The 10,913-nt window shown below is 36.8% G+C and overlaps 1 protein-coding gene across 1 annotated transcript; it reads left to right on the forward strand.

Moving 5' to 3' along the window:
- The first annotated feature begins 1,279 nt into the window (after positions 1–1,279).
- LOC104104515 (uncharacterized) lies at positions 1,280–9,767 on the forward strand. The gene is made up of 3 exons (XM_009612621.4): positions 1,280–2,304; positions 6,486–6,793; positions 9,086–9,767. The coding sequence occupies exons 1-3, from the start codon at positions 1,433–1,435 to the stop codon at positions 9,427–9,429; spliced, it is 1,524 nt and encodes a 507-aa protein (XP_009610916.1). The 5' UTR covers positions 1,280–1,432; the 3' UTR covers positions 9,430–9,767.
- Positions 9,768–10,913: the final 1,146 nt, after the last annotated feature.

Genomic DNA, 10,913 nt, shown 5'->3' on the forward strand with positions numbered 1-10,913 from the left:
GGCTGAGGACCGAGCGCAGCAACTCTGCTTGTCACCGGAAAGGGCAACGTTCATGAATGTGTATTAAATATCTGCGCCCGGTGACATTTACTAAGGAATATTCTGCAGCATTAAGGGCGACGGTCCATTACAGAGAATTTGACATTTATATTCACCGTTATATCTTCACCAATGACCCTCATAATTGGCATTAAAGGAGGGCACGATCCTATGACCTCTTTCCCTAGGCATAGTTAACATTGTAAAGAACACGAGTTTTCTAGCTAAAACATATACTATATTCTATACAAATCTTTATACAATTTGACTTTCTTGGTTTTTGATCTTATCATTGGTGTGTTCGGAAACTGTATTCACGGAATCACTATCTTTGCTATTTCAATTTGACTTTCTTGCTTTTTGATCCCATCATTGTTGTGTTCGGAAACCGCGTTCACGGAATCACTATTTTTGCTATTTCAATTTGACATTCTTGCTTTTTGTTCTCATCATTGATGTGTTCGAAAACGGTGTTCACGGAATCACTATCTTTGTTATTTCATTTATATTCTAATGCTAAATATTGTGTATTTCTTCGATTATTATATTATTTCAGGATCAAGTTAATTTACTTGTTTAAAAACCACATATAAATTCAACTGTACCGTTTTACGGGTAAATATTAATATATTGGATTCTTGTCGTAAACTTGTGATAATCTAATCCTCCTAACCAAAGATTATTTCTGATGCGCAGGGATGAATCCGTCTCCATAAAGAATCTTTAGTAAGATACTTGTCTCTGTTTCTTCCCTTTAATGTAACAACTTAAATTAGGTCATTCCTAGTCAAATAAGGTAGTCTAATTTTAATTAATTTTATAGCTCTAAATATTATGGCTTTCTATACTATAACAATTCAAATAAGGAAAGATTTAGTAAAAGGAATATAATTGATTTCAAATCTTAAATATTAGTAAAATAATTAAATTATAATTTTGTCCAATGTAAGATTAGTTTTTAAAGGATAGAAAATAAATACGAACGATATTTCGCTAAGGGTATTCGTGTTTTTAATATAGTATAAATATAGATAGATAGATATAAATATAGATAAATAATAATACGATTAAACATTAATCCCATATTGTATCATTGTATGTATGAATTCTTCATTTACTTTGCTCATATTATGTTGTGTTTTCAGCCAAGCATATTGATTCGGAACGATTTTGTAAAAGTCTTTTGATATGATTTCCCTCCTGCTATATATAGCCGGTAATATTCATGTGCCCTAATACAATTATGAGGTCTCGTTACAAATCTCTCTTAAGAAATTATTAAAAGTATCTCTGTATTTTCATACGTACTCGGCTCCTGCACATATAGCTTTAACTCCTCCCTTTGAACTCTCTCTTCCACAAATAGTTTCGACAGCAAAAACCCTACTTTTGGATGGCAGGAGGTAACCACCCTCCAAAACCCTCCTCTAATAATAAACAAACTCCTCCTTCTTCCTCCAAGAAAAAGTCCCGATGGGATCCCCCCGCCGGCAAAAACCTTTCCGCCGCTGCCGCCGCCTCCGGATCCGGCGACCCCAATTTGAAACCCTCCCCCAAATCCACAAACCCCAATAATCATCCGAACCCAAATCAGAAACCCATTAATCACAACAACAAACCATCACCGAAACCCGACCCGAATACCCAGACCCACTTTAGCCTCCTACCCCCTTTCCCTTTCCGTGACCCACTCCCTCCTCCTTCATACGGGTTTCACATGCTTGAGCGCAGAACCATGGTCCTAGCTGATGGTTCTGTACGCTCTTACTTCGCTTTACCCCTTGATTATCAAGATTTTCCCCGGCCTGACTTCCGTGTCGGGCCGGGCTTAGGATTCGATGACGGGCTTATGAGGAATAGGAATCAGGAATATTGGAATTCAGAGCGGGCCCACATTGTTGGTGGTGAGAATAATAATAATAATGCAATGAAAAGGAAGTTTGGTGATGAGGGGGGAAAAGATGGGCTTGAGAGGTTAAGGCAACAGGTGTTGGAACATGGGAATGCAGGTGGGCTTCCGGCCCATGGGATGAGTAGTTTGCATATGAGTAGAGGAGGAGAAGAAATGATTAGGCCTCCTGCAAAGTATATGAGAACTGAAGGGAGTGGGAGTAGTAGGATTAGTAGGCACAATGAGGTGGATCAAACTGCATTAAAGAAGTCTTTTTTACTTATGGTTAAGTTAATTTATGAAAATGCTAATCTCAAAAGGAGTTTTTTGACTGATGGAAAGCAGGGCCATTTGCAGTGTCTTGCTTGTAACAGGTCTGGGAAATATACTAATTGCGTCTGTAATGTTTTTTTCTTGATTGTTGATGTGTAGATTGAACTATTTGTTTGTGTTGATTCAGTTGCGACATACGATTGTCTTTGAATGCAATTTTTCTTCAATAGATACTGACTTGCATGCACATACATATAGCATCTACTAAAGAGAATTTTTTGTGTGTTAAATCTACTAATAAATTGTTTTTCCTAGGTGCCCAAGCTAATTAGTTATTGGTTTATGATCTCTAAGCTCTTGAATTAAAATCTTTATTCAATATACAGTTGCTGCTGACATTAGTGATGTGTATTTCAGGGCTTGGTTTCCTGACCATTCCTGTCAAATTTTGACTATTGTTGTAGAGGTATAGTTGGTAGGTTGTCAAGGGCCTTTAGCAGGTAGATAAAGAAGTAGTTAGCTCCAAGTTATTTAGAGAGTGTTTGATTTTTACAGAGCGCTGATATAATTTACATTAGTTGTTAGAGATGCTGACATCAGGATGTTGTCAACTGTTTTCTGCTCTTATTTGAAAAAGAAAAAGATCTTGATCGGCTGTTTGAATTTAGTTTGCCTTTGCCCTTCAATGGGGGAAAATGTGCTAGGAGCCTCTCTCTCTCTCTCTTCAATCTTCATCTCTTTGAAGGCGTTATTGCAATATCAGTTAAAAAAAGATATGTAGCCTTATGTGATGTTATAACAGATCATTTATTTGAGCTCTTGTATATACTAAATGCTGTTCCCCTATTAGTTTTGGATTGAGATGTAGTTGTTGTTGGTCTATTATTCATTTGTGTCATTGTTTCTTGTTTCTGAGATGGCATTCTTGAAGCCATATTGTTTGCTAGATAAGCAACCTCTCTTACTTATTATATCCAATTCTCAAGGTGCGCAAACTAGCTCGAGCACCATAGTTCTTAAAAAACTTTCGAAAATTCTAAACCAACAGTCAGACCAATCAAATGCTCACCTAGTGTTATAGTTTAATAGTGCTGTGCTTTCTCTGCCTTACTATCATTTATTTCCCATTTCTTCTATTCACTTGCTGTGCGTTGCTTCTCTATTTGAATGTTGTAATTTATGTTCCAATTTCTTTGATTCTCTTGCCAGATCTAATTTCTGCATCCTTTCCACTGAGATGAACATGTACCTACTCTTCGTTCATGCTCTCAAAATTTTTCCAAGAGCTTGTTGCCTAATTAGGATTGTTTACATTCTTCTGGAATGATCTTAGCCATTCAGACATGGTTTCCAATTCAATCTTCCAAAGCAATCTTTTGCTCTCATTGCTTATGCTGAGTTCTCATTCTTAATCTCTGTTCAAACTCAATAGCAACTTACATCCTTATTTCCTTGATTTGGTTGTGTTTTTGCTTTACTTATGTGCTGTGAGTAGATCATGTACTTTATTTCATGTAAGATTCTCCCTTGTTCTATTTGTTCGCGTAATGCTCTATTTCTTCTAATGATGATGCTTGGTATGTAAATTAAGTGTTGTACTAAGTTCGAATTGGGTTAAATGTAGGACTAAAACAAATTTTGTAGGTTTTTGTGGAGAGCATCCTGCTGATGCATTGATTTGGCTGCTAATGATAACTTTAGTACCCACTAAAATGAGAACTGATATCATTGTAGGATTGTTTGAGCAGCAATTGCAGTATAGGGTGTATGGGTGTTATACAATACATACTGCAATACATAGTCTTTGTATCTCATGTTTAGTTCAGAGAATTAAGTGCATTGGTTGAGGTAGGAATAAAAGGGAAGCTCGGTGCACTAAGCTCCCGCTATGCGCAGGGTCCGGGGAAGGACCGGACCACAAGCGTCTATTGTACGCAATCTTACCCTGCATTTCTGCAAGAGGTTGTTTCCACGGTTGAGGTAGGAATCTGTTCTAAAATACTTATTTAGGAAAATTAAAATACTGATAGTCAAATTAAGTATGTTTAATATCTGCTAAGGAGGTTTTTATGAAGGACCACGGTGTACGAATGCACAAGAAGAATAGTTGTTAAGTGAGATAATAACCCAAAAGAAGAAACATATTGAGGTGAGAGTTATTGGTGTTCCAGGTGACATAGCTCAGAGGGAAAGGATGTTCTGTGTACAGGAAATTGTGGTTTTTGAATATCTTGTATTAATAATGAAATTCTGAAGTACCTATAACAATAACAATATTGTCTCAAAATTCAAAATATATAATGTTCTGAAAATGTGAAGTAAAATAAAAGTGTTGACCCATCCAGTTATTAGTGAGAACAGTAAGGAAGTTTTTGTTCAACTTTTGTGAGACATCTAATTAGTTGCTTAAGGTGGTACAAAGTTTTTATTAGGTCTCTTAAAGTTATTTCAAATATTTTGTATGATGTATTGTGTCATCGGATCAAACTAAAGCGTTTCTTTGATCAGAGTAATGAGGGTGATATAAACTCTAAGTAGGTATTTGTTTTATTCAATATACTATTGGGGCTATTTTCATGATAGCCTAATTTATCTGTTGTTTTCATCTTCTATCATCGTCCTTAGTCCTATGATTGCTTTAAAAAGGAATAACTAGTGGCATAGTCTCAGATATATGAAGCATGGGAGGCATGGTCCACATACCTGTGTGGGGAGAGATAGATAGAGAGGGGAGTCTTTTCTATATGCTTTTCGACACTTGCATTATTTCATAGTTGATAGAAAATCTATATCTGAGTATCCTTCTCAAAAAAATAAAATATTTTTTTTTTGTAGCTGAGTGGCTGCATGTTGAGTGTACTTCATCAGTACTCTACCCTGCTTGACCTATGTGACTATCACCATGAAGCTCTTAAAGAGTTTTTGTGGAAGAGCCTTTTTCTGTCAATGAATTAGATGCTTTATCACATTAATTTGAGATGAGGTGAGTTTTCAGTTCCTAAGGGTAGAGCAGCAAGTAAAGCTTCCAGCACCTTACCTGCTTAAATGCTTGACTAGTGGTCCTTTACATACACTGATACAAACTGTATTTGACTTAAGTTTTTCTTTCTTGCTTCCACTGTTGGATCTATGTAGATTGGCGACCATGCATTAACCATTTAACATACAGGAAGTTAGTCATTTGTTTTCTTTATAGCGGATGTGATGCAAGTAACAGCTAAATGACTTGAAGGTAGTCAACCTAGGTAGAATTCCACCAATGTGTTCATGTTATGTAGGCATAACTCTTTCAGAGCTTTGTATTTGAATATTTTCTTTCATAGATCACTAGGCCATAGAAAAGCTTTTTCCTTTACCTTGTTCTAATGTTTGTCAAGAATTCTCTTTTTCTCACATTTTAAACAAAAGTTCTTGTTGGTGGAGTAGTAGCTTGCTACTTTCACAATGTTGTATTATCATTTTGTGGTTGAACCAGATTGTCATATTCCATGATAGACGAAAATGGTAGATTATTGTGTGGTAAATGAGAGCAATATCTGATACATTTACTGCCTTTTAGTGTGGCCTCCGGTTTGAGTTTCAACAGGTCAATGCATGCAACCAAATCATGGACTTCTGTTTATAAATTTTCTTTGCGTGATTGCTCAACTATTCCACTGTCTTGGTTATGGTTGCTGTGGTATGAAATGGCAGCTTGCATAAAACTAGTGTGAAGGAAGAAACTAAATGGTTTTTGTCATGATTAGTTTCCTCAGCTGTCGTTTTCTCCCACATCTTGGTATGGGACGGAAGTAGTTATGTGCACGGCTCATATGCCGCTCTATGCTTTACTTTCCCTTGGAACTCATTAGATGGGCAGTGTAGTTCATAGTAAGTTTGCCATAGGTGGAATTTGTATGATTGATAGTTTGTATTACATGTTCTTTCGTCCTACCGCACCGCGGAGAAAATCTCAAGGTGTTAAAAATCTCAATGTTCCATTCAATGAGATCAACTTGTTTAACTTCCCTTTCCAACATTTAAAGAGATTTTTTCCCTTTCAAAGTTAGTTTGAAGACAAATTGACGGCAAATTTCATCTCATGTTCAGGTGTATTTTAGCTGTGATGTGCCACCTGTCACAATAGCCTCATTGCACCTTGTTGAGTTTAACACCCTGAAATAATGCTCATTACTTCCCTTTTATTGCTAAATGCTTTATTTTTGTTTACACTTAAGTTTATCTTAACTTGGAATGTTTGAAGAATAATTCTGAAGTACTCTTTGGCATGAAAACAACACAGGGCTTCAAAAGATTTTCCTGATATGCACACTCTTATTATGCATTCCTACAACTCGAATAGTGCTGATTCCCTTGTGGAACATTTGGCCTTTCACAAAGCATTGTGTGTTCTGATGGGATGGAACTATCTGGCATCTCCTGATAACTCGAAGTCATATCAGATGTTATCTGCTGATGAAGCAACTGCAAACCGAGATGATCTAGTTTTGTGGCCCCCTTTGGTAATAATCCATAACACTATCACAGGAAAACGTGATGATGGGCGCATGGAGGGTTTGGGAAACAAGGCAATGGATAGTTACCTTAGAGGTAAAATGTCCATCTCTGTTTCTTATCATTTCCATCATTTCATCAAGGGAATTTTCCTGCTTCTGTGCTATCTTCTTGCACGCATATAGCAGTCATAGCTACCTGCCACATCTAAACGTCTCCACCCAATATGGTCCTTTTGCCAGGACTATTACTTTTACTTGCTTAATTTGTTTGACCCATTTGATCAATTTACCATACCGTTTTTGCTGATGGTTTGTGTTTCAGCATTTCGGTGGTCATTTTAATCTCCGCTGTCTTGCACACTAGCGGTCTCTGATGATTTATAAGTCTACTTTCAGGCGTGCTATTCGACAGTGTTTGTAAGGGGTGCCCCTTAGGCCAAGAAGCATAGAATCTGAGGCAGTATAGAATCTTAAATCTGTTACAGGTCTTATAGTTGACTGTAAAAGCAAATTTGGTGGTTTGTACAATTAGTTTACCGGAGTTTAGACCGGAATTTATGTGCTTTTACTGATCGGAAGATTTGTCAAGGAAATTGATGAGGGAGGCCACAGAACTAGGGAGGGAGGTAATACCCTAGCACGTTTAGGGTGTAAAATACATCCAAAAATTGATATTAGAGATAGTACTTTGAATGGCGTCGCAATTGGCTTCTTATTTTACTAAAAAGCTCCTTAAACGCACTTAGATTTTGTCTTTCTGAAGTAAAAGTTCAAATGTAAATGAAATAGGTTTCCTCATAGGTTTCCCAAGTTCCCTACATTTATAGAGTGCTACTGAGTTTTTGCATTTTAGATATTCCTACACCTTGGTGCATTCAAACAAAATAAATTGTCTGTCTTATCAAAACCTTCTTTAGTTGGCAAAGAATATATATATGGCCAGTCATGTTACTGTAGTGGATCGTTAGGTCAGCAGCCAATGCATTTAGAATACTGTGGATTGCATGGGAACTAAGCGCAACATGCCATTTGTGTTGCTAACATGTATTTGGGGCATGAAATGTATTCTGTTTGTAACCAGTATATCTGTTTTTCATGCATTGCAATCCACCAAGAGGTTAAATCTTTGCTACTGTTCAGTGTAATTGATCTGTAGTGTGATTTACTGATTTTAGGCGTGGTTCTAATTTTCAGTGAGATGTTTCTGGTATGTGAAATGAACCTCTTTGGAGGGCTACTATAACCTATATATTTCCAGAAGTAACTAGTCTTCTTGAGCCGAGGGTCTTTCGTGAACAGCCTCTTTACTCTCTCGGGGTAGGGGTAAGGTCTGCGTACTCACTACCCTCCCCAGACCCCACTTGTGGGATTACATTGGGTTGTTGTTGTTGTTCCAGAAGTAATTACTAGAATTCTTTCTGAGGAACTCAATATTATTATTATATTTTAATTGTCTGGTTCTACATGGTCAACATGTACGAGATTGCAACTTCATTTATCTCTCTTCAAGAGCTTGAACCGCAGCGTCCTGAAATTCTTTTAAAGAGTTCTACTGTTGAGGTGCATCTGGTGCATCTGCTTTCGGGTTTCATTAAACATCTGATCCATGCCAAACTTGGTTCAGGATACACTGTGTGCTTCTCTAGTTGCTTAAACCTGGGCCCACTGAGGTGCTCATTTTGGTGGTGCTAAAGCTGATGGTTTTGCCATCAAATTGATGAATATCAACATACTTTAGAGTAATGAGGAATTTTTGTGTCTTTTTTCTGTTGAGGAATCTTTATTCATAGGACTGGTGTAGTACCTAGTTTTTTAGTGCCACATTACAATGAATAACTTGAATTTGAATCCATTTCTGAAGATGCTTCAGTGAGAAGTGAGTTTGTCTTCTTGATGTTACCATTTCTTTGCAAGCTTGAGAACGTTTTGGTGTTCTAGGTATTATTACAATACCACTTTTACTGGTCATTGAGTATTGCTAGCTATGGGTTTTTGCCGCTGCCAACAGTTTCATTCTTGGATTCATTATCAGCCCCTCTTCTTCCATTTCCTCGTCTTTTTCACCTTTTCAGAAAGGAAAAACCGAGAGGAGAATCTCAGATTAGAAAGTTCCTTTTGTTCATTGTTATCATCAGTGTTTGTTTGGGGAACTGATCATAAGTTAATGCTGTTCTGTACGCTTGTTGCTTTTACAATTAGATCTGTCTTTCTCGGCACCTCCTACACTTCATTTTCGTATTTTGCTTTAGATAGTGGATTTGCCACCGATTTATGCATGTGGTACTGGTTATAAGACACCAGCGGCATGCTTTCTCCAGGCTTGTTTTCAGCTCTATGTCTGCATCTCTTAACGTTTCTGTACTGCAATTGCCGATTTTGCTTTCAGGTATTGGATTTCACAATGGAAAGGTGAAGGCCTTGTATAACAGAGAAGGTCATCTAGGTGTTACTCTGGTTAAATTTCCAAGTTTAATGGATGCCATGCGGTTAGCGGAATATTTTGAGAAAGATAACCGCGGGAGAAAAGGTTGGGCTCGACTGCAGCCCATGACTCTAGGCAAGGATGACGAGAACAACCCTGACCTTGTCAAGGTTGATCATAGGACTGGAGAGAAGAAGAGAGTCTTCTATGGTTATCTGGGAACTGTTAGCGACTTAGAGAAGGTTGATTTCGACTCTCGAAAGAAGATTACCATTGCTAGCCGATCAGATTACGTGACATCTGGTTAGAACCGCTTGAATAGCTTTACATTAAGATGTGCTTCAGTTGAGAATTTTAGTCAATTCCCTGCTCGTAGATATTCTGGCTTCGTGTTACTTTTATTGCCCTTAGGAATTGGGGCAGGTTTCTCTGGGATAACTGTGGATCTAAGTTATAAGTGCCATGCAAGCGTTTTCCCCCTGTTCTAGTGAATCTTTCTGCCTAGGTTAGCAGTTTTCAAGTCCAATGGACTCACTGATTGTTCTTGTCCTTGTCCCGCCTTCCTCGGTTTGAGGCTGGGTGTACCATTTGGATGTGGATATGATCATGGTTCAAAAATTTGTTTCAAGGTTACACTTACGATGAATTTTCTGAGAAGACAAGAATGAATGTGTCACTTTTTTTTGTTCCCCTGCAGTTATTAGTACTAGAAAAATTGACTTGAAATGAGTACATTATCACAGGCTATCTTTTTAGCACTAGTCACTAGATTGTGATGAGAAGTATCAAATTCCGCTGCAGTTTAGACCAAAGAAACCTTGAACCTCAACTCCGGCCTTGCTTTTTGATGGTTTTCTTCACCGAAATTAGTTTAACTAAACATTTTAAAGATACAAATATGTATTACACAATCAGGCAATGAAGAGTTGTTATTCACAATGCATATAGTTATCGTAGATCCAATATAACACAAGTAGCGAAGTATCCGTTACTGCCTTGTATTAAATCTATAACACCTTAAGATATGTATATTGTGAACGATTTTGAAGGTAGGTGTGCTTGCGATTTCATTAATTAATCTTGTTTGAGAATTTGTGAAATATTATGTCACTAAGATTTGATGTCATTTTGATTTTTGAAGTTGTAAACTCTCTTTCCCTCCTTCTGGTTCTGTCGTGGGGGGAATATTTTCCAGTGAAAAAGTAGAGTCGAGGGCGTTATCTTTGCCCTAACTTTAGTGGAATCAATTCTTTGGTGGAGTTTGGCAGGGCTCTATTTATTTATTTATTTATTTTTGAAAGTCATGTGAACAATTGATTTCAACTTGTTTAAGTGGCGATCCGCTGATTGGTTGATCTGAAGAATAGAAATGGATGGACCAAAGTGTGGAGGCTTATAGCCTGTTTGGCCAAGCTGAAGAAATTTGATTATTTTGAGAAGTGTTTTTGAAAAAAGAACTTTTGGAGATAAGCAGTTTGTGTTTGGCTAATCACTCTGAAAAACACTTTTGAGCAATAATTTGTGTTTGGGTAAGCTTTTCTTTTAAGTATCAAATTACGAATAAGAACATGAATAGATTTACTTAATAGTTAATATTATAAGTAAATAATCTTAAAATTTTGTTATTACATGCAATAATTAAATCTTTTCATTTTATTTAAGTAAAATATGAAAATAAAATGTAAAAGTACTTAATTCTTTTAATATGAGTTAAATATATTAAAAATTATTCAATAAATATAAAAACAGTCACTATATATTAGAAAGTTATCCTAAAAGTAATAAAAAATAT

This window comes from Nicotiana tomentosiformis, chromosome 9 (assembly GCF_000390325.3).
Source record: "Nicotiana tomentosiformis chromosome 9, ASM39032v3, whole genome shotgun sequence".
NCBI classification, from domain to species: domain Eukaryota; kingdom Viridiplantae; phylum Streptophyta; class Magnoliopsida; order Solanales; family Solanaceae; genus Nicotiana; species Nicotiana tomentosiformis.